Source organism: Haliotis cracherodii, unplaced genomic scaffold (assembly GCF_022045235.1).
Source record: "Haliotis cracherodii isolate W230 unplaced genomic scaffold, xgHalCrac1.p SCAF_6, whole genome shotgun sequence".
NCBI classification, from domain to species: Eukaryota; Metazoa; Mollusca; class Gastropoda; order Lepetellida; family Haliotidae; genus Haliotis; species Haliotis cracherodii.
In genome coordinates, this window is record NW_027266319.1 from 44,044,337 (window position 1) to 44,070,211 (window position 25,875).

The 25,875-nt window shown below is 40.1% G+C and overlaps 1 protein-coding gene across 4 annotated transcripts in view; it reads left to right on the plus strand.

Annotated features, from left to right (window-relative positions):
* The window catches only part of LOC139445690 (ras-related protein Rab-7L1-like), a 164,146-nt gene that overhangs the window by 104,268 nt on the left and 34,003 nt on the right, over positions 1-25,875 (plus strand). For all 4 annotated transcript variants that reach the window (XM_071226881.1, XM_071226880.1, XM_071226879.1 and 1 more), the window contains 2 exons: positions 159-340; positions 20,121-20,242. In XM_071226881.1, the coding sequence (XP_071082982.1) occupies positions 159-340; positions 20,121-20,242 (304 nt within the window). The remainder of the gene's footprint in view (positions 1-158; positions 341-20,120; positions 20,243-25,875) is intronic.

Below are 25,875 nucleotides of genomic sequence, written 5' to 3' on the forward strand. Positions count from 1 at the left end.
ACAGGAACCTAAAATGGAATCTCAAAATGAACTTATTTGTAGTGCCTAACTATATCAATACCAAAAGAATTACAAGAATAATTTTTTCGATTTTAGTAATATGTCTGCCATGAGGCTGGTATTGTATATTGAATAATAGTCTGAAAATAATATTGTAGGTCAAGAACGGTTTACATCAATGACCCGGGTTTACTACAAAGATGCTCATGCGTGTATCGTGATGTTCGACGTATCTCAGCGGGCAACCTTCCAGAGTGCAGTCAAGTGGAAGAAAGATCTGGACACTAAATGTTCTCTCCTAGATGGCTCCCCTGTACCCTGCCTGCTCATTGCCAACAAGGTATGTCCACTGCATACATAGCTTTACTTGATGGCTACCCTGTACCCTGCCTGCTCATTGCCAACAAGGTATGTCCACTGCATACATAGCTTTACTTGATGGCTACCCTGTACCCTGCCTGCTCATTGCCAACAAGGTATGTCCACTGCATACATAGCTTTACTTGATGGCTACCCTGTACCCTGCCTGCTCATTGCCAACAAGGTATGTCCACTGCATACATAGCTTTACTTGATGGCTACCCTGTATCCTGCCTGCTCATTGCCAACAAGGTATGTCCACTGCATACATAGTTAGTCCAGCTTTTAACAGAAGTAAGATATTTGATAATGACTTAGAAACATTACATATGAGGAAGAGTAATATAAAATTCAACAGACCAGTGTGAGTATTCTTGAATTGTCAAAACACTTAATGTATGACTTTTATTACAATCAACTTAAGAAGCAATGTTGTGATAGATGCGAAGTGTTATATACCGATACAGATTCTTTGTTAATGGAAATACAAACCAAGGATGTGTATAAAGATATAGCAGAAAAAATAGATATGTATGACACAAGCGATTACCCATAAGTTAATCCACTGCACAGCACAGTAAATAAATAGGCATAAGGTTAGATGAAGGATGAGTGTGCTTGAACTCCTGTTGCAGAGTATGTTGGATTAAGACCTAAGATGTATTCTATCACAACACGGAGTAATAAAACAACCCAAATATGGATTAAGAATATATTTATTAAATAATGTTAAGAATGATACTGATAATGTCTTAACAACTTACATACTCACATCTATTCAAGTAGCTCCCACTAACCATCTCTCACTCTTCACACCCTTCACACTCACTCTGTCACGCTAGCATACACTTTCCAAATACGCAAGGTTACTCATCCCCACGAACAAATACACTAATATTGTTCTAATACTCTATCTCCTAAATCCCTACTAATACATCAATACATCATTGCATCAGCATCAGAACATTAATATATCACAATATCAATACCTTAATGCATCAATACATCGATACATGCATGTCAACAATCAATTATCTCACATTACACATTATGATGTACACAAAATGTACAAAGTCATTTTCTCCACGCCTCCTGCCACATCATCCTGTACACTGTACATCGTTTATGAGCCTCACACAGGCCTCACCCAATCCAGATTAGCATTCTCATATTCTTGGCCATCTGTCGCCCTGAGGTCAGGCTTCATACAACGAATGTCCCTGCCTCCTCATATTTCATACAGGTGCCCCCCTGGGTCCCTGGACACTATATAACAAACATCAGTTTATATACTAGTATCCTTTCACCTTACATCGAGTATTAAATACTCAGAATGGTACACTCATAGTTATTCAACATACAGATGCGCATGTGAGCATGCTGAGAATAGCTGCACACAGATATTCAACATACATCAAGCCTGTACAATACTCAGAATAACTAAAACAGCGTAGAGTCATTCAACATACATTGAGCAAGTACTACTTAGAATAACCAATTTCAATATCAAAAGTAAATGTAATGATATTATGGTGGTTGTTTTAAATACAACAATGACTGTCATAATGGCCAAATCAAGAATTTGTTTGTGTGAGATCTTTAAGATTCTGGGGGCACGGGTGGCCCAGTCGTCTAAGGCGCCGCGATTCGCTGTGCAGAGTTGCGTCCCTTGGGCACGCCAGAAACCTATGATTGTGGGTTCGAATCCCGGTTCACCCCAGTTATGTTTCTAGGTTTGTCAGCACCATACCCGTGCTCGTGGGTTTCACCGAAGTGGTAAACGTCTGAGACCTGCATCACTTCGGGCTTTCCTCCCACATTAAGCTGACACGCCGCGATATAACTGGAATACTGTTAAAAGTGGCGTTAAACCCAACTCACTCACTCACTCACTCACTCACTCACTCTTTAAGATTCTATTAACTTCATTCATGATGAATATACACTATAAAACACATGTTCTTACATCGGTTTACTATTCTATATATTATTACATATATATATATATATATATAACATATATATACTTGTAACTATACAGATAATACATACATGATAAAGCTACAAGAATATAAGCATAAACAATATTCAAATAGATTGCAACTTTATGCCATGAGATTGGAAGACACACAAAAATCCAAACTGTGGAACCAAGGTCAGAATTCACACAGCTCATACAACAAAACACCTTTACTCCTGACCTAAGCAACCTTACATAACATCTTTAAAGCTCACAGCTTACATACAGTCCAACCACACTCTAATACATACAATCAAACCAACTTAAGAGAAATATATACATTGTGATCTAGACATATTCTTTTAAGAAGTCTGATAATTGGGAGATAAGAAAAGCTAAAGGCATTAAGTAGTATGTTGTAAAAAAGCATAAAAAACATGAACAGTATAAAGAGGCATTATTCAACAGTAGAACATTAAAACATGAGATGAATACTTTAAGAAGTGACAATCACAGGATATATGGATTAAGAATGAAGTTTTTGTTCTTTACCTCTCCTCGGCGCTGAAGATTCAGAAGTCACAGTTTTCATTTTAATAGAATCAGATGGTTTCTTGCCAGTTAATCTTGTTACTTCATTATTTTAGGCTGGTACAACAGCTGATAATCGTGTCACCCATTCCGTTGATCTTAATGGATCTGATTTCATTTCTGCTAATGTTCAGTTTAATTTTTCAACAATAGCTTGGCTACAGTGGGCTTCTTTTTTCCCCATGCCTGATTGTAACATCATTCTTGTTAAGAGTTTACTTACTGATCCCATAAACTCTTGTCCAGGATCTACTTGAAATAACTTAAGACTATTTTAATGGTCCACATTTATATATACAATCCAGTGCATTAGCTTCTTCAGTTGAATTTTTTTAGGTTAATGGGTCAGCCTCTTTGTATCGACTAGCCACATCCACTACAGTTAGATAGAGGTTATCACATGGGTGTGTTTGGGGATGGTAAATATCCTGTATTAGGAATAAACATTGAATTTAGCAATTCATCGGTCTGTCCACTAGAGTTACTGCCCTTTGTCAAATGGAAGCTACTCTAACCCTACTCTATGAGACGTCACGGCCATGGTCAGACGTTGTTGACAGTCGGCCTGTCCTGTCATAACATTAAGAAGTACAGTCAGATGTACATACTAGGGCTGGGACGAGTCCAAATTTACTACCCGGGTACCCACCACCCAATTATCCGACCCTACCCGGGTACCCACTGTAGGTCTCAGGAGATGTCTCAAAATGTCCAATTGGGGACATTTTTAGCATAGCCCTGGCAAAACATATTTACAAAAACGTATAAACAATCTGGTCATTCATACACTGAAGTTGAATTAAGTTATATCTTTATTCAGCCAAATGAAAACTCTGAAGGAATGGGTGCATAGTCAGAAAGAAATGTGAACATTGGTGACTTGTAGTGTAATGATAGAGTTCTAGATACTTTTTTGTCGTGAAACATATAGCATGTGACTAACCATGGGTCGGGGTAGTCCTGTGGGTATCCGGGTCCTACTCATTACCCACCCAACCTGGGTACCCGAGTTACCCGTCCTGGGTACCCAGTTACCCCTCCCAGCCCTAGTACATACAGCGACAAAACGAAACAAGGTCACAATTCGAACAAATTTCGACCAAATCCAACTATTTTAATTTCTGGAAAAGGTTTCAAGCCGCAGAGGTCTACAAGCACAGATATGGCTACTGATCCCGCTTGGCTAGGCCTAGTGCCCTCGCAAAATTGTTTCGAAATTTATGTTTCCAAAGTTGCCCAAACTTATAAAATGCCTTAGCTACGTCACAGTTAGACACTGATTTTAAGTATATTACTGTTCTTTTGATAATGAAAGCAATTATCCCTGTAGGTTATCCAGATTCCTGATGGTTAATCTGACACGATCGCCGAATGACATCGGCGATGCCATGTTTGTTTATAAACACTGAAAGTAGTCCCTACTTGACCTATGATATTTGCATCTCTATCCGCATATGACCCCAACGGATATAGTTTTTATCCGTTGGCTTTATCCTGCCGAGAAACCGACCAATTATATGATAAAGCATATTTATCTGTTTTGTGTCTTACCTTTTCATGCGGTAGAAACAAAGAGGTCAACCTGATGAACTTCATTAGTTATGGAAATATCAAACTTTTTCCTCGGTATATACTAGTTATGAAAATATCAAACTTTGTCCTCAGTATATATCGTGGGGACAGCAAGTATATTTGCATTTGCCCTATTGCTTAATTCTTTAACCAATCCTTGGCAACATCTTTAGATACCTTAGCCGCTGTAGCTACTTTTTGTATTGCCCCCTTTACCTTTCCAATATCCACGCAGGCTATTGTAAATTTTATCCATTATTAATTAATACTGATATTCCTTTAACACAACAAAATATTTCCATTTAGATAAATGTTCACATAAGTGTATAACAATGGACAATTACAGGCCAGCAAAAGAAGTACTTGAAAAAGCTGTCAAAGCATTTATGCTCCAGGCCAAAATTATCAAATGGCGAGAATTACCACAAGGCATATATCTTATCATGGATGTCAATCCATACAAATACAGTTATCAATTGTTTCTTTCCAATTATGAAGAAGAGTATACAGTTTGGTCTTCTAGAAAAATGAACAAAGAACTTGGTAAAAATGTTGAATATCACTATGTCCAAAATAATGGTATGTGTATGAGTAAAAATAATATTAATTAAAGCTGCAAGCAGCAATGGCGGGCTCCAAGAAACACTGTGCCCAAACGTCCATGTTCGAATCCTCAAAGGGTTTCCTTGAACCAAATCCGTCAAATGTAGGCACCACTTGCAGGGTATCGTCGCAAGGAAAATGGCGTGTGCCAGGATGTCCAGGTCTGTTCTAAAACCATTTCCGACCTCGAACATGTTCGAATCCATAAAAGATTGGCTTGTGCCAACTCTGTCAAAAGATAGTCACAGGAAATCGCCGCTACGAAATTGGCGTGTTCCAGGGGTGTCCCAAATATAAATCAAATATTACCACCAAGCGGTGTTACTTTTAGCATACAACCAATAACAATAAATGAGATGCATATGGCACCCTAACTTCATGTAAACTTGCAATAGTTTCTGTGGAGAACCTTACAAGATATGATCTTCAAAGGAAAATGTCGTTGAAAAAAATGATCAAAATCAAAATTCAATACGGCCGTAACTAAAAATGAATTCCAAAATCGGCTACTAAAGTTTGATGTGTTATGTATGGAGATAATAATCAAAAAGTTTGAAAGCATTTCATGCAGTGGACTCGGAGTTCTTTGCGTTTAAAGACAGGTACCCCAAAAACACTGTGGAAACCTTGAATCCATAATGGCTGCCAAACCACGAGACCAATGACCAAAGTCAAAGAACAAAAAATGTCAAGCAGCTCAAGCAGCAGATACATGCAAGGTTTCAAAGTAATCGGATAAGCGGTTGCTGAGCAATAGGGCGAAACATATCTTCAAAATATTCTGTTCTTTTAGTTATCTGCCCTTGGCTTTTGGGCCTACGGTCTTGGGTTTTTGGCGGGCACTAGTACCCAACGGTCCACATACACACACAAAATGTGAACAAAATCGAGCCAGTGGTTATTTTTCTAGCTCTGGTACAAAAATCAGCGGAATAATAATAATATTAAATCAAACGCTAACACTGGGACTCTCCAGCCTTTCGGCTTGGTGACTCTTTAACAGGCCGTAACTTCTTTGTCAGTTGGGCTCCAGTCAAACGGATTAGCGTTCTGCGTTCGTCCGGGCCCCGGGTTCCTGTCGCATTGCTGAGATAAAGTGATAAACCTGTTCCCCACCTCGTTCACATATTCGAATCCTCAAAGGGTTTACCTGTACCAACGCCGTCAAATGTAAAGAACCTCTTGTGAGACATCACCACTACTAAATTGACCTGGGTGTCCCAGGATGTTTTAACCAATTTACAACTTCGACCATGTTCGAATCCTCAAATGGTTTGTTTGTACCAATGCCATCAAATGTAAGGAACCACTTGCATGACATCGCCACATGTGTCCCAGTGTGTTCTTAACCCATGTTTGACTTCGACCATGTTCGAATCCGCATATGGTTTGCTTGTACCAACGCCATCAAATGTAATGAACCGTTTGTGAGACATCACCACACGTGTCCCAGTGTGATCTTAACCCATGTTTGACTTCGACCATGTTCGAATCCTCAAATGGTTTGGTTGTACCAATGCCATCAAATGTAAGGAACCACTTGCATGACATCGCCACATGTGTCCCAGTGTGTTCTTAACCCATGTTTAACTTCGACCATGTTCGAATCCGCATATGGTTTGCTTGTACCAACGCCATCAAATGTAATGAACCGCTTGTGAGACATCATCACACGTGTCCCAGTGTGTTCTTAACCCTTGTTTGACTTCGACCATGTTCGAATCCCCAAATGGTTTGGTTGTACCAACGCCATCAAATGTAATGAACCGCTTGTGAGACATCACCACATGTGTCCCAGTGTGTTCTTAGCCCATGTTTGACTTCGACCATGTTCGAATCCGCATATAGTTTGCTTGTACCAACTCCGTCAAAAGATAGTCACGGTTTGCAGGACATTACCGCTACCAAATTTACGTGTGCCACAGTTTCCCAGAGTGTACTAAACCAATTTCCGACCTCGACCATATCCTAATCCGCAAATGGTTTGCTTTAAATGACACTGTCAAAAATAAGGTACCGTAGCAATTGGCAATTGAGAAATGAAGAATCAAGTCTGAAGCAAGTCTGACCACCCGATCCGATTAGTCGCCTCCTGTGACAAGCATAGTTGCCTCTTGAGACAAGCATCGGTTGAAAAAGGCCAATTCTAACTCTGGTCGTCAAGGGTAGTACACATAATATTGAACAAGACTGTGGAGAACGCGAGGGTATCTGCAAAGCCAGTGAATGGGGGTTTATAGTAGATTTATGAGGCGCTTCGTTCAGTATTTGTACTCAAGTCTGATTTTTTTACTTAAATCGAATAATACCACACCAAGCAGTGGTGCTTTCAGTATGCAACCCAGGACAAAATGAGCTGCATATAGTCTCAAAGTTTCATGCAAACTTTCAATAGTTTCTGTTAAGAACCTTACAAGCTATGATCTTTAAAGTAAAATTTCGGTGAAAAAAATGATCAAAATCAAAATCCACTATGGCCGCAACTACAAAAGATATCGAAAAATGGCTATGCTAATTTGTTGTGTTCTGTATGGAGACAATTCTCAGAAAGTGTGAAATCATTTGATGCAGTGGATTCAGAGGAGATAGTATTTGAAGACAGGTGCCCAAAAAACCCTTTGAAAACCTTGAATCCAATATGGCTGCCAAACCACGTGATCAATGACCAAAGTCAAAGAACAAAATTTTTCAAGCAACTGAAGAAGTAGATACATGCAAGGTTTGAAAGTAAACGGACAAACGGTTGTGAAGCAACAGGGCAAAATATGTCGTCAAAAAATACTTGTTTTTCAGTTATGTGCCCTTGGCCTTTGGGCCTACGGGCTTGGCTTTTTGGCGGGCACTAGTACCCAATGGTCTACAAACACATACAAAATTTGAACAAAATCGAGCTAGTGGTTATTTTGCTAGGGCAGGTACAAAAATCGGCGGAATAATAAATAATAATAATAATAATAAATAATAATAATAATAATAATTAAAGCTGCAAGCAGCAATGGCGGGCTCCAAGAAACACTGTGCCCAAACGTCCATGTTCGAATCCTCAAAGGGTTTCCTTGAACCAAATCCGTCAAATGTAGGCACCACTTGCAGGGTATTGTCGCAAGGAAAATGGCGTGTGCCAGGGTGTCCAGGTCTGTTCTAAAACCATTTCCGCCCTCGAACATGTTCGAATCCATAAAAGGTTGGCTTGTGCCAACTCTGTCAAAAGATAGTCACCAGAAATCGCCGCAATGAAATTGGCGTGTTCCAGAGGTGTCCCAAATATAAATCAAATATTACCACCAAGCGGTGTTACTTTTAGCATGCAACCAATAACAATAAATGAGATGCATATGGCACACTAACTTCATGTAAACTTGCAATAGTTTCTGTGGAGAACCTTACAAGATATGATCTTTAAAGCAAAGTTTCGTTGAAAAAAAATGATCAAAATCAAAATTCATTACGGCCGTAACTAAAAAAGAATTCCAAAATCGGCTACTAAAGTTTGATGTGTTATGTATGGAGATAATTATCAAAAAGTTTGAAAGCATTTCATGCAGTGGACTCGGAGTTCTTTGCGTTTAAAGACAGGTACCCCAAAAAACACTGTGGAAACCTTGAATCCATAATGGCTGCCAAACCACGTGACCAATAACCAAAGTCAAAGAACAAAAAATGTCAAGCAGCTCAAGCAGCAGATACATGCAAGGTTTCAAAGTAATCGGATAAGCGGTTGCTGAGCAATAGGGCGAAACATATCTTCAAAATATTCTGTTCTTTTAGTTATCTGCCCTTGGCTTTTGGGCCTACGGCCTTGGGTTTTTGGAGGGCACTAGTACCCAACGGTCCACATACACACACAAAATGTGAACAAAATCGATCAAGAGGTTATTTTTCTAGCTCTGGTACAAAAATCAGCGGAATAATAATAATATTAAATCAAACGCTAACACTGGGACTCTTCAGCCTTTCGGCTTGGTGACACTTTAACAGGCCGTAACTTCTTTGTCAGTTGGGCTCCAGTCAAACGGATTAGCGTTCTGCGTTCATCCGGGCCCCGGGTTGCTGAGATAAAGTGCTAAACCTGTTCCCCACCTCGTTCATATATTCGAATCCTCAAAGGGTTTACCTGTACCAGCGCCGTCAAATGTAAGGAACCTCTTGTGAGACATCACCACTACTAAATTGACCTGGGTGTCCCAGGATGTTTTAACCAATTTCCAACTTCGACCATGTTCGAATCCTCAAATGGTTTGTTTGTACCAATGCCATCAAATGTAAGGAACCACTTGCATGACATCGCCACACGTGTCCCAGTGTGTTCTTAACCCATGTTTGACTTCGACCATGTTCGAATCCGCATATGGTTTGCTTGTACCAACGCCATAAAATGTAATAAACCGTTTGTGAGACATCACCACATGTGTCCCAGTGTGATCTTAACCCATGTTTGACTTCTACCATGTTCGAATCCCCAAATGGTTTGGTTGTACCAACGCCATCAAATGTAATAAACCGCTTGTGAAACATCACCACACGTGTCCCAGTGTGTTCTTAACCCATGTTTGACTTGGACCATGTTCGAATCCCAAAATGGTTTGGTTGTACCAACGCCATCAAATGTAATGAACCGCTTGTGAGACATCACCACATGTGTCCCAGTGTGTTCTTAACCCATGTTTGACGTCGACCATGTTCGAATCCGCATATAGTTTGCTTGTACCAACTCCGTCAAAAGATAGTCACGGTTTGCAGGACATTACCGCTACCAAATTTACGTGTGCCACAGTTTCCCAGAGTGTACTAAACCAATTTCCGACCTCGACCATATCCTAATCCGCAAATGGTTTGCTTTAAACAACGCTGTCAAAAATAAGGTACCGTAGCAATTGGCAATTGAGAAATGAAGAATCAAGCCAGCGAGTCTGACCACCCGATGCGATTAGTCGCCTCCTGTGACAAGCATAGTTGCCTGTTGAGACAAGCATCGGTTGAAAAAGGCCAATTCTAATCCTGGTCGTTAAGGGTAGTACACATAATACTGAACAAGACTGTGGAGAACGCTTTCAAAGCCAGTCAATGGGGGTGTATGGTAGATTTATGAGGCGCTTCCTTCAGTATTTGTACTCAAGTCTGATTTTTTTACTTAAATCAAATAATACCACACCAAGCAGTGGTGCTTTCAGTATGCAAACCAGGACAAAATGAGCTACATATAGTCTCAAAGCTTCATGCAAACTTTCAATAGTTTCTGTTAAGAACCTTACAAGCTATGATCTTAAGAGTAAAATTTCGGTGAAAAAATTGATAAAAATCAAAATCCAATATGGCCGCAACTACAAAAGATATCGAAAAACGGCTATGCTGATTTGTTGTGTTCTGTATGGAGACAATTCTCAGAAAGTTTGAAATCATTTCATGCAGTGGATTCAGAGGAGATAGTATTTGAAGGTACCCAAAACACCCTTTGAAAACCTTGAATCCAATATGGTTGCCTAACCACGTGTCCAATGACCAAAGTCAAAGAACAAAAAATGTCAAGCAGCTCAAACATCAGATACATGCAAGGTTTGAAAGTAATCGGACAAACGGTTGTGGAGCAACAGGGCAAAATATATCGTCAAAAAATACTTGTTTTTCAGTTATCTGCCCTTGGCCTTTGGGCCTACGGGCTTGGCTTTTTGGCGGGCACTAGTACCCAACGGTCTACAAACACGCACAAAATTTGAACAAAATCGACCCAGTGGTTATTTTGCTAGGGCAGGTACAAAAATCGGCGGAATAATAAATAATAATAATAATAATAATAAATAATAATAATAATAATAATAATAATAAATCGAACGATTACAATAGGGCTCTACAGCCTTTCGGCTTGGAGCCCTAATAATAATAAATCGAACGATTACAATAGGGCTCTACAGCCTTTCGGCTTGGAACCCTAAATATTTTCATTACAAATTAGCTTATAGGTTTTCTTGATATAGGATGACATCTTGATACATGCAATCATTTGATCATCATCACATAATTTACATAAACTTGAGACCCCCATGGAAGCATTGTCAGGGTCTGGGCAGTAGAACCCCCATCATCTATACTACTTCAGAAGTTGTAGCACCTCATACATGTCAGGATGAGTTTTCTGTGTCCAGGAGTTCATGGAGTGCCAACCTTCAAGGTTGTTTGTGCAGCATCCATGGCAACTGAAGTTGTTCCATACTGCAGTAGTGAAGGATCTACTCTCTATCTACTCAGTTGTCATGTAGGCCATGAGACTTATGACATTCGCTCCTTGTAAAGTGTCTCTGGTATAGCTTCAAGCCAAATTTCACCCACCTTGTCCAAGTGATTGAGTGAGTATGGGTTTTCATCGGTTTTAGCAGTATTTCAGCAATAGTATGGTGGGGGACTCTCGAAACGGCCTTGTGGAAGGAACTCGGGGAATACAGGTGTACATCTGACAAGTATCTTCACACCTGGGTAGCCCTTTACTCACATGTAACAACAATTCCTATTTAATGGTATGTGTGCAGCACTTTTGTCACAGGTGATGACAGTTCACTTACAAAAATTTGTGCTTTACTTCCTAAAATAACTTCTCAAGAAACTCACAAACTCCGATAATCCTTACTTAATTGTAAAAAACAATAAGTTACAATCAAAATGTCTTACTAACCATATGACTGTTTTTGTGGATTATTTTCGATGTCCTGGTCTAACATCAGCATCACTTAGTTCTTCAGATCAGTGTGTATGTGTGTGTTTGTTGGGGAAGGGAGGAATATTTCTTCAATCCAAGAGATGTGGTGAATGTATTACATGTTTTGTAATATGCACATTGCAGTGCAGTATCTCTGGGTTTGAAGTGCCAATGCATGTTGTGATAACAGTGTTTTCAAAAGTAAGTGGTGCATATTAGCAGTTTTGCTATAGCAGACAGGATACGCTGATCTCTGGGCTTGAAGTGCCTGTACATCTTGTGATTAAACACAGTATTAGCTGATAACATGTTGATTAATCACACAATTGTTTTTTCACAAACATGGACATCATGAAAATAGTTTTCATGTTTGCTATCTCAGTTGGCAAATTAGATTGGACACCAATCAGAAACAAAAAACAATTTGTTGAGAAACAAACATGTCATAATTTTGTGATACATATATTTTTGTGTCATGGTCTGCATGTCCAGTAGTTCACCTCAGCCACCTGGATGAATGAAAATGAAACTTCACATGCTTCTAGCCACCACTGATGACACCTGAATTTATTTAAAAACTTTGAATCTGATTTTCAAAATTCACGATGACAGCCATATTGAAAAAAACTATGCTTGCAGCATGGTCGAAGTGCAATGGTCAAATTAAGGTCTTGGTATAAAATATTTTTAAAAAGTATAACCCTATGTCCCACTACTATCTAAATGTACCAAATTTCATTCCATTTGAAAATAAAAGCCTCAGTAATGTTCATAAATCGAACAATAGTTATCATTGTTAATAATTCTAAGGATACTACCTCTATTACATCATTGCCATAAATCCTGTATTTTGGCTTCAGTCACACTAACGAAAATTTTCAGATTTTCAACAGACAAACTCTTCACTGCCAATTACACACACAACTAGTTGTCGCCAGATAGTCTTGCAACTACCCAAGCCATGACGTCCTAATGGCGTCAACACTTATTGTAATCTTGGTAACAATCTATCACTTGGTTTTTGTTCACATTATTCTAAGATTATTCTAATAGTTCTGATAAAAATTGATTGACAGATAGGTATACATTAATGTTACTGCTGGAGTAAGAACACGAACATAAGTATAGCTGGTGCTTGGTGCTCTTTGTGAGGTCAACATGCAGTCTCCCTCTACCCCGGGGTGCAAGAAGTGTGGTCATTTTTTCATGGTCACAGGAGATCCTCATAATAACTGCATGAAGTGCAGAGGTACTTCATGTAACAAGAGAAGAGATGTCAGCACATCAAAAGAGCTTGGAAAACATCACAGCCGAGAAATCAGCTACCACCCCAGCGTTTCCCTCTCCAGCTGACCCATCATCTCCTGTACTCTCCATGAGTTTCATCCATCAACTGTTCAAAGAACAGCAAGAGATGATGAAGAGCATGTTTGAGACGTAGCTCTCAGTGCTGGATGAAGAGATGAATAAGATCAAGGAGATAGCTCTGGCAAAGAAGAATTCCCTGGTCACGAGACCACAGAGGGGGATGCCATCTATCCAACTTTCATACACGGCCGTAGGGCCTTCTTCAGATGACCAGCAAGCTGAGCCTTTTGGCCAGCCAGCCGACCAGCCATTCGACCAGCCATTCGACCAGCCAGATTAAGACACTGTACAGTGGTTACACAGACTCCATAGACCTGCCTTTCATGGCAACCCAGCCGCCTGACAGGCCATCCAGACACCCAGTTGTTAAGGTCGTTGCACGGACTATCACAGACCGCATCGAGGCAAATTATACCGGAATCATGGACACCAGAACCCCACGGGGAAGAGACGGAGTACTACGATTATCCACCCACCACGGGAGCTGTCCAAGGTCACTCGGATGTGGAAACAGAGTGCGAAAAACAGGTTGGCAAATCACCCCAGTGGGATTAAACCAAAGGTTACACCTTTGTAGAGTTGATAGAAGAACTCTACCGTCTTATGCCTGTACTCCAACCTCCTGTGACACAGAATGGGCCACCCCAGATGACGAGAATATCCTGCAGACATTTGCCTTGGCCGAGTTATGCCTGCAAGTAGGGCTGCAACGATACAGGAAGGTCACGATACGATACGCATCTCGATATTCTGGTCACGATACGATACTTATCTCGATACGCAATGATACAAAAACAAGACTTAAAGCATGTCAAGATTGAACCTTTCATGATTTTGGAACAGTCAACATTATTTTATAATAACAAGACTACTGAAGTTGTTAAGCTTCAAAGTGGAACTTTCTCTAACTTTCCTTCAAAACAATTCAAAGTTCAAACACCAGAAAATAATTAATGTACTTCACCAGTGATACAACTTCAAAGAATTTGTATGCAATGGTCGAAGAAATTGTATCTGAAATTATTGTTATCGTGTCACTTTAGTTTCAGCTTTTACTCTACATGTATTTAAAATTATAAAAACCACAACCGTAGCATTTTGGTACTGGTGATTGCTGTTGCAGGATATTTTTACGTATGGAACAATTTGACCAGTCACCGTAGGGACTTCCCTGCGACAGGTATTTCGATTGCGAAAATGTTATGTTGAAATATATTAGCCAAATTGCCACAAATGTGACTTTTAACAAGTCAAAGTATGTCATTTTTAATATATGTATCCATTCTTTAGCATCTAAAGTTTGTTTCAGTGCGTCAAAAGCGGTTATCTGATCGTGGTTGCTGTATCTCTTCCACACGATTTCACCTAACTTTATGAATACAATATTAAATGAAATTTTGAATAAAATTAATAACACATATTCCAAACACATGTCCAGATATACAATGAACATGTTTTAATAACAAGATAGTATAATGATGGTATTGAATTGCGTACTTCAGTTTGGTTTTGCTGACTGGTATCTCCGGTCTTATGTGCTTGCGGTGATCAGCTGATAATGTTTTTTGAGATGGGGAAAAACATCTGTCAGTGTAAAACCTGAGCTTATTAAAAATGTAAGTACGTTTTGGGGAGCCATTCGTTACCGCGCGATATAACCAAGTTAGCGGTTTATTGAAAGGCACAAAAGCGAGGAAAAGCTGTACTTGAGATTTGCGTTCCGTATCGTGGCGTATCGATAAATGGGCCCACGTTTATCGTATATCATACCGTTGGTCAAGTATCGCGATGCATCGGAATATCGGTGTATTGTTTCACCCTTACCTGCAAGGTAGTAGACCAGATGTAGGAAAGTCTACTCAATGAGCGCTCAGACATGATGAATGACTACCCTTACCTCCATTGAAGACTTTATGAAGCTAGTACGCAAATTGTCAGAATGCAGGAAGACTTACACTCCACCCAAGTCTGATGCTCATGATATCAATCACTGGATTGTCTGGTCCAGATCTGATTATTCCCAAGTCTGGATGTCTTCACAGCTGTTATGAGTTCGGCTTCAACATATACCAGCAGAGAATTGTTCAAGAGCTGTTTCCAGGTAAACCAAGAGTTTGATAATGTCAACCAATTTCTATTCCCAAGACATTCAAGAGCCAATTGGGACAAATCATAGATGAAGTCAGGCAAGAAACAAGGAGCGATTACAAGCATCAACTTTCAGCCTAGATTCCAAGACACACAGATCTTCCCCTCTAGTGGGATTCGTGCAGTATATTGTACAGATTGACTTACATGATGCTTATGCCTAAGACAACAGCCACAACCTGCCGCTGTACATCATGTAGCGGATTCACAACTACAGCAATGCCTGCACACACAGTAAACGAGACACCACGCACCATTGTCCCCCGATATAACAATGGGAATGCTTAGGCGAAACCCAAGAGATGGAAACAATTGGTACGGTACAATCTTTTAAACCCAGTAATTTTTTATATTCAACTTGTCCTACGTAATACATGGTTGAATTCTTCCCACGACCGCTCCTCGATACATAACGGGTGCGCCTATACGTCTACCAGGGATTTGGCATTGGTTCACTAACAACACAATTTTCACGTTTTGTCATGTCCCGACACGAGCAGAGAATCGACTGAAATGGACGAGCTGACTCTATCAGTTGTCGGATGGAAGTGAGACATATTCCCGTGAAACTGAACCTCCTTGGCAACAACTTTCCCCCAAGGGAGAATAGTGGCAACAAAACAGATCTTACATCCCAAGATTTTACTTGGTCCAACTTACTGTATTTTCTTGAGTATAGTGCGCACTTTTTTTCGAAAAAACACAGCTGTGTAGAAGGGGGTGCACATTATACACAAATTATGAGTTTGGATGTTTTTTCCTCCCATGGAAAGACATTACCGTGAGCACGAAACACCGGAAATACCATGTCAACAAATCCATACTGAAGTACGCAAAATAATTATGTAATTACACTGTCTGTCTATAAAAAGTGTTCTTTGTATTTCTGGACTTATGTTTGTAACTTACTTCATTAATTTTATTCAAAATTCCTTATAATATTGTTTTTATTAATTTCGGCGAAATCGTGTGTGAAGCGATCAGAAGATCGCACAACTCACCGTTATTAACAGCAACCACGGTCAGAATACCGCTATTGACGCCTTGAAACGGACTTTAGTTGACAGAGAATGGATACATATATCATAAATGACATACTTTGACTCGTTAAAAGTCATATTTGTTTTTGTTTGACGATTCTATGTCAACATGAAATTCTCGCGCTCACGTGCGCGTGAGCCTTGACGGTGACTGGTCAGACATGTTCCATTTAAAAAATAATACCCGGGAATAGCGATCAGCTGCTTCGCTTAGGGTTATTATTATTTTAAATATATTTAGTAAAGGCTGCATATAATTAAGAAAATAATGGAATATATTATTCCTGATAAATAAAATAGTTTCAGATACAATTGTTGCCGATCCTTGCATTAAAAATCCTATAAAGTTATATCACTGGGTGTGTCTTGACCGAATCACCGGTCGATTCCAAGAAAACGTGTGTACAGCTGATTGCTGTTTCCGGCTTAGTTTACGAGAAAATACAAGGTAATCTTAATCCCTAGATATAAAACAATGCCTAGCAGAACAATAAATACTATTTAAACGGTAAATAAACATGTCTGGTGATTTTTTATCTCAAATTTCGAATTTGTACTGACGAAGTTTCTCAGCACCCGTTCGTTTGCCGGACTTCGCTGAAAGGGTACGATGTAAAAAGATTTCTGCGCTTAATATTCAAATTTCTTTTTTTTCTCCAAAATATTGAACCCGCAAGAGGGGGGTGCGCATTATACATGGATGCGCATTATACTCAAGAAAATACGGTACCTACCTAGGCTTCCTAGTCAATCCTTCCAAGTACAAGACTACTTCGGTTCAAGACATCATATACATCAGAGCAAGATTCCAGCTAGACAGGGGATATCTATGCCCACCAGAGGATCAATTCGACAGGACGCTAAAGATGATTCAATCACTTTCAAGTCAACTCAGCAAGTCGCTTAGGTAGTGTAATGACGGCCATCTATTACGCCATCCTGGAATGGAAGATACATCTTTACTAATCATCCGTTCACATAGCCACGGACAACACCACAGTAGTGGCCTACGTTCAGAAGAACCAACTTCTGGTTAATGTCAGTCCAGTTCCTGACCCAAGAGCTCACCAGATTGACGATGGATTGGACGAATCTATTTGCTTACGCATTCCCACCAAGGTCTTCCCTAGACAAAGTCATCCACAAGGTGGAGGAGACGGATTGCGTAATAATACTGATAGACCCAAGACAGCCCAGCAGGGCATGGTTCCAAAGACTACTAAGATTACTAATGGAAGAACCTATCCAGTTACCTCTCCATCGAGATCTGTCCAGCTGGACAAAGCCAAGTCCAGCATTTTTCACGACAATCTGTCCAGCCGACATCTAACCACCTGGAAGTTATTACACAGAGGATGCAGACATCCGGATACTCTGAGATTACCTCAGAAGCTGTGGCAAGATCATTGAGACCTTCATTCTCCCTTACTTATGACACCAGATGGGACAAGTTCATCCAGTGGAGGACACAACAAGGGATTATAACTATTGCTATATCCATCCCTATGGTAGCGTTTTTTCTACTACATCTACATCAAGACAACAAATTCTGACATTGGACGATAGACGGTTATAGATCAGCTCTTCACTCTGTACTTCAACATGACGGATTATCAATCAGTAACCATCCCATTCTAAACAGACTAATGAGATCCTTTCTACTAGAAGATGTTCAAACACCTCCTATCTTCCCCAAGTGGGAACTATCTGTGGTACTATCGGCATTGTTAACAGAACCTTACGAGCCCATGTCTAAGCTACCCTACTCCAAAAAGCCAGGAAAGCATCTTTCCTCCTAGCCATGGCAACATCAGCAAGAGTTACAGAATTACATGCCTTAGATTATTCTTGTCTCACTCATGGTCAACATTGGACCTCAATAACTCTTAAGATCGCTCCCAGACTTCGTAGTCAAGAATCAGTCTATCACCATGGGACCGTTGGGACATAGATACTATACAATTCCTGCATTGTGACCAACAATGGATCACCCAGACAGACTTTTATGTCCCGTCAGAGCTCATAAGTTTTATCTCCCAGCTACAGACGCCATCGAAGGAGACTCTTCTTACCTTGTAAGACTAATTCCAACAAGGACATCACCAAGGCTACAATAGCAGGCTCGCTGAAAGCTACAGTTGCATCAAGTTATACACAGGCTCAGAATTCCATGCCGCGTCTCGGATCCTGCTCAGCTCATGAAATCAGAGTCCTAGCTAAGAGTCTCGCTTCATGGACATCAGTCTCAGTAGAACAAGTAGTTTCTAGCTGTCAATGGGCCTCACAAAACACCTTCACCAGCTTTTACTTGTGTGACGTGTAGCCGGACTTCCAGGCATATATTCCCTTGGGAGGATCTGACACTAGGAGCATTAGAGGGTGAGTACACCCTTCATTATTCTGTCTATTATATCTGTAGGATGGATTAGAAGCACCTTTAATATCAACTGTTTCCATTAGACCGGAGGTTACGTCATCACCGGAAGCGTGAACATAACCGGAAGTCATCAGCACCAGAAATAGCAGAACAGGGTTCATGTTATCATTAAATGACGTCTTTGGGTAGAAATAGACCTAGCGACATCATTACCTCGAAAAGGGGATTTGACATACGAGAAGTGACATCATACTCGGAAATGACATCAGAACAGGAAGTAACGTCATCACCGGTATTAAGGTCACAAGATCCAAATTTAACAAGAAATTACATCATTAGGCAAAATAAGGTTAGAAATGACATCATTTTCAAGATCAAGATCAGCAAATGTAACGGTAATTCTAGTGATGATGGCTGATTCTTGACACATTTCTGATTTTCAAGTCCTCAAGGGGAAATTCAGAGGAAATTATTACAACTAGTTGTGCGTGTAATTGGCAGTGAAGAGGACGTCTGTTGAAAATCTGAAAATTTTAGTAAGTGTGACTGAAGCCAAAATACAGGATTTATGGCAGAGATGTAATTCTTAGAATTATAAATAATGATAACTATTGTTGAATTTATGAACATTACTCAGGCTTTTATTTTCAAATGGAATGAAATTTGGTACATTTAGATAGTAGTGGGACATATGGTATTCTTTTTTCAAATATTTTATATCATGACCTTAATTTGACCATTGAACTTGGACCATGCTGCAAGTTTAAACATTTTGGGCCATTACTCAGCAATTTTTGTTAAAAATTTATAGAGATTTAGTTGAAGTTTCATGTTAACTTTTTATCACCTTAACTCTTTGACCATTCTCCTAATTTCTCTCAAAATGCATTGCCTCACAATGTAAAGATCATCACTAGACAAGTCATGCTTGTTCCCAGAACCTCCCACAAATGATGACACCCTAACTCCAACCTGCTATTGCAGCCGTATTGAAATATCTTCTCCCATTACAAAAATGCAAGCATGAGGGAGTTGAACTTTGGCATGTATGCTTCATCTTATCATGTTCAGGTCATTACGTTTTGGTGTTTTTTTGTTAGAAAATATTTGAATATCAGTGCTGACAGAAACTTTTGTTAAGTGGTGATCATTGACAATTTAAACTGTCATGACCCTTTTTTTTGTGAGCGTGTTAAAGATTTGGGTATATTCAGGAAATGGTGTTGATTGTATGATTCCATGTTTGAACTTGTAAATGGTGGAACAACTTCAGTTCAGCTATAGAGCCTTGTGACTTATTGTTGCATAATATATAGTATTTCATGTTGTGATTGTTTAATAAACCAGATAACCAAGAAAAAAATGACACAAATGATCAGGTATTGAAGATCCTTTTTTTGTTTCCTTTCATAGTGTGATCTAAGCCACAGAGAAGTGGAGCAGGAAGAGGTAGAGGAGGTGTGCCGGGAGCATGAGTTTGTGGGGTGGACAGAGACGTCAGTCAAAGAGGGTCTCATGATAGATGAATGTATGAGGTAAGCCAAATTTGCACACAATTCCTGCGAATACTGTACCTCAATTACACCATGGTTGGAGGGACATCGCACTGTGGGGTCATGATGCTGCAATCCTTTGGTTCCCAAGAAGATTTGATCACTATCAGGTATATCCCATGGCATGGTCACATGGACTGCCGAGAAGCGACAGATATCATGTGGACTGATTTCATTAAACCCACATGGTTTGACTATGATAAACGTACCACTAGGAGCCCTGAACTCATCTAGAAGGGCAAGTAACAGCTGGATCAAGCATAAGCCATGAATACTGTTCACTACTGTACCACGGGGACAACAAGGAAGCGTCAGGTTTCAGCAACTGTCACTATAGAACCAATCATTCGTGTTTCTCGGCTTACAGCTACCGGTAATCAACAAGATTACCGTGTGGTTGAAGACAACAGCAACAGTATCTACACAAGCCATTGATCATCTGTGTCAAGTAGACTATTTGAGCAGGGTTGGTCACCATGGGGCTCCAGCTTTTGTAAGAGTGAATATTATCCTACCCTATTTGTTAACCCGGGCATGAAACTCTCTGGTGTCAGGATGATTCTCCCAAGTGAATTTGAAATCATACCAGTGAGGCACTAAGGTAGGATACTATACTCTAGAGTAAAACTTCCCCCAGGATAATATTTATGTAGGATATAATCCTTGCTTCTACTTACAACATTGCTTTCAGACTGGCTGCATAGAGCCCATTTTTAATGGTAGATGTAGATATTTGCCTTCCTGTTATTGTAAGAAATTCTGTATTGATAACTGGAGCAGATTTAAATATATTGTGAAGTGCAACTGATGTTATAAAGTGCTCTTTCCTAGGTGTCATGTTTTCTAAGCCTCACAAACCCATGTCTCATTGCACCCATTTAATGGTACTTGTCCAACAGTCGAGATTTAACACTTTTTTATTTGCCAAACTTTTCCGCAACTTGGGTTATTGATGCTCCCCTCTCTATCATACCCACACTTTGCCATTCTGTCTGTACATTGAGACAGTCTCAGAGGCATTTTTAAGCTTATGCTCAGCTCAGTTGCATAAGTGGTTGTGAGTTCCCCTTTGAGTTCACATACTTTGGCTTCTGTATGTGTAAGCAAGGATTATATCTTACCTAAGTATTATCCCGGGGAAGTATTACTCTAGAGTATAGTATAGGATAGGATTAAACACACTGGTATGGGTTCAAATTCACTAGGGAGAATCATCCTGACACTAGAGAATATCATCCCCGGGATAACAAATAGGGTAGGATGATATTCACTCTTACATATGCATGTGCCCCCTGTGTTCTTCATGTATGTTGTGAAATTTCATTGTGATTAGGGGCTATCACTCGTCACGCCAAAGACCCGGTTCGCTTCCCAACATAGATACAATGTGTGAAGCCCTTTACTGGTGTCCCCTGCAGTGATATTGCCGAGATATTGCTGAAGCGGTGTAAAACCATATTCATTCCCGCACTCACTCATTGTGATTAGATTTTGCCTTTAGATGCAATCCCACGGTGTTGTAAATGCACACCTCAATTATAACTATACTGAACCAAATTATAAACTTCACAATCCTAAAATTTTAACATTTTGACCAGTTATCATTGTGGGCCCTTATTGTGTATTAAAACATTAATGGCCACGTATTGTCTTCAGATAACACCCGTTTTAGTGCAGGTGAATCGATCAAAATCATGTGCACAGCACAAAAGTGGCAAAAGTGTTTTTTCACGTGCAACTGGTCACGTGGCCATAATACCACACGTTTTCAGCCATACTTGTTAGCAGTCATTAACAAAAAAAAGAAAAACACAAGAAAACAAAAGTCTTTTGTCATGCCACGCCTTTCAAATGTGCAACGTGAACGTGCCATCGGCATGTTGCAGACGGGAACGTCCGTAGCTGAAGTCGCAAGGACGATGGGTTGTAGTCGACGGACTGTTTATGATTTACAGACGCCTCTACAGCAAACGGGTACCACCGCTGATCACCCTCGGCCAGGTCGACCACGTGTGACGTCACATGCAGAGGATCGTCAGATTGTCTTACGTCACCTCCGTAACCGATTTTTGACGGCTACATCAACCAGAAATGAACTGTTTAGGTGTAGACTGAATGCGCAAACTGTTCGAAACCGTCTGAGAACTCCTCACCTTCAAGCACGACGGCAATACTGCGGGCCAATTCTGACTCAATTACACAGACGTCAACGTCAATTGTGGGCACAGCGACACTTACTATGGACTCAGAGGAATTGGAATCAAGTCGTCTTCAGTGATGAATCCCGATTTAATCTTCGATTTGCTGATGGTAGGACGAGGGTGTGGAGGCACCGTCATGAACGTTACGCCCAGTGTTGTGTACAGAAAGTTGACAGATTTCAAGGTGGAAGTGTCATGGTATGGGGCAGGGGTCCGGAAAATTTAAAATCCCAATCGGACATTTGCATTTAGGCCACGCCCCCTTCAAATAGCGTATTTTAGTACGACTTTTCACACAGTACAAGTTTACGTATTCATAATATGATGAATTATGAATTGTTTTGATTTAAATTGTTTAATTCACCGGACAATTTATAACAAATAATATCATTTTAAATTACATGGAAAACATACGTTTGTTTCTGTTATAATAATATATATGAACGGTCTAATTAATATTCATGAGTTATATTCATGAGTCTGCTCAAGTGTACGCGTTGTAACATTTGGATCGAGACTATTATCCCATATTTGGTTATCACGTGACCTCACGGGAAAAGGGTTTTTTTAAACTCAAGATTTTTTTAAAAACAAGACAGATAATTTAATCACAAGAACTAAAATATCGTTGATAGCAATAGTTATTTGAATACTTTTTTCATCTGTACTTAATTATTGACTGTAAAAAAATTTGATATCAATCGTCCGAGAAAGCAAAATGGCGGTCAATCAAGATTCATTATACGACTAGCTACTGAAAACAATAAAATCTGCAAATCCTCATTGTATGTCAACCAAGTGAAAGTCGTTAGCCACGACTTACAAAATGATCGTCCAGACTTTGAGGGTTTGGCAGATCCGCTCGACTGATCTGCATCGGTCGAATGGCTGTCGTCACGCTTTCGCTACTTGTCTGAGGTTACGTATCGTAGCATTGTGAGGATAATGAGGTACATCGATGATGCAAGGTATTTATGTACAGTTGTACACACCTTTCACTCAAATTAACAAGATGTTTCTCAGTAATTAATCTATGATTAATCAGTGTCAACTCAGTTTATTGCCTATTACAGTGATTGACCGATTGGACTATCATGTAGGTACGATGTATTTACAGCAATCAAAACAAACAAAGCTTGTCAGTGTAGTTAATCTTCATTGCAACTGCAGACAGAAACTGCTCAGTCCTAACTGTTGATCATAACCGGTCAAAATTTAAGAATGTCCGGACAATACTTTTTAAAATGTCCGGTAAGCAATATTTTAAACCGGACATTTGAGATTCCCAATCAGACATGTCCGGAGCATATGACGGTTTCCGGACCCCTGGTATGGGGTGCTTTCTGTGGCAATGCACGTTCCAGGCTTCTTGTCAACCGTGGCAACCTCAACGCTGCTGCTTACCGCGACCAGGTACTGGCACCAGAACTTCTGCCTTTTATGGCAGCACATGGACCCGGTTTGATCTTCCAACACGACAATGCCAGACCCCACACAGCAATTTTGACAAGGAATTTCCTTCAGAATGGGGGAGGCAACATCATGGACTGGCCGTCAAGGTCTCCCAACATCAATCCCATCGAACACGTCTGGGATGCTCTTGGCAGAAATCTGCGCACTCTCCAGAACCAACCACAGAATTTGCAAGATCTTGGCACCATTTTGCAGCAACAATGGCGTCGTCTTCCCAATCATGTGTTCACAAGCATCACAAGGTCCATGCAGAGGCGGTGGGGCAGTTGTCAACGCACATGGTGGCCATACACGCTACTGAACTTGTGTGCCATCAGATTCTCGTGCTTGGGACTTATGATTTAAACTGTTGATGTTATTACTGAATACCGTAGGTGCTTGGAACAAATTATGGTTATCACCGTTAATTAAAATCCTTCTTTGGACATTAATGATTAATATTACCTTCTCTGATACATTTGTCCGTTGTATATCATATATGGGATTACTTTTAAAAATGTGAAGTTTTTACTTTGACTCAGTATACATTCAAATCATTAGTTCCCTTTTTTTTGTTGGTAGTATACTATCAATCTTTATCCACTTGCCATGTCTTTAGGCTGAGCTAGGTCTCTTGGTGGAGGCCTGGGAGCTTGATGTGTACTCAATCACGTTCAGTTTGATTTGAAATAAAGGGAAAACAGGAAATATGTGAAATGCAGACTGTGCATGGTATCAGATATCTAAACTTTCTTTGGTGGCCGCAGCTCAACTATCCTATTCAAAATGTTAATTTTATATTTTTGTTTGTGCAGTGATCAACATAGCCTTTCACCTATTATTAACATTGATGTCTACACAACAGAAGTACATATTTGTCACCTACGTAAGGTTTTTCCCTTTATTTCCAGGTGTCATTTATCATTCAGAATCATCTGTGAACGATCACATTTCTTCTCTGTATGAAGTTGCTATTTTCTATCGCAGAATGCAATATTTTTTCTACAGAGCATGCTCAGTAGTACGGATGTGACGTCATTTTGTTTATCTATATTAACAACAAGAGCCTCAATGCCGTTCAGCTTGTTTCCATTGATCTCTCAGCTGTCATTTCGAATCACGGCCATCCAAGGAAAATCTACAACAATCCTTTGCCATCCTGTGATGTTATGCAGTACAACTGTTTGTTGCTATCGTAACAATGGCTGACAGACAACGATCTAAAGCCAGATCTCAATCAAAACGAAGGGTTAACCAGGATACGACCTCTGACCTGCATGAAAACAACAATGGTGACGATCGTGGCGAAGTTTCCTCTCGCAGGAATATCAACAGAAGCTCTCCATATTTGACAGCAGCTAATATTCGACAAGTCTGACAGACATGGGTGTCAATGTGCCCACTTCCTGGTCCAGACGGACATTAATGCAGATCTACAATGAAAATCTGAGGGTGATGACAGGCACCAACAGCACGGTCACAACCGCTACGATCTCTCAGCGGTGATGTGCTGCTACAGAGAGACAATTGACAGGATTTTGCTATGATAAATTCTGCTAGTGCCACAGAAAATACAGTGACAGTGTTTTCATTACAAAGAGAGATCGCCGAATTGAAGTCTATCGTCATGAACTTTGGATAACAATTACAACCTCCTACACGAACATTTACCACCACCAGTGACAACGACAACCCCACAGAGGAGTCAAGACAAGCCACAGGAGCAAGTAGTGATGTTCCCAGACAGCTAAATAGGGATGTACCCTCGGATTCACTGCCACACATATACACATTTCATCCACTCTACAAATGAGGATACAACAAGGTAAATATATCAATTCAGCCTTGCTTCTTCTGCCAAACGAGGAAAATTTAGACAGAGTGTCAGATTTTGATGGACAGACTTTCAACTTATGTGATGAACCAAGGATTAATCTCTCATTAACACTTGGAGAATTCACT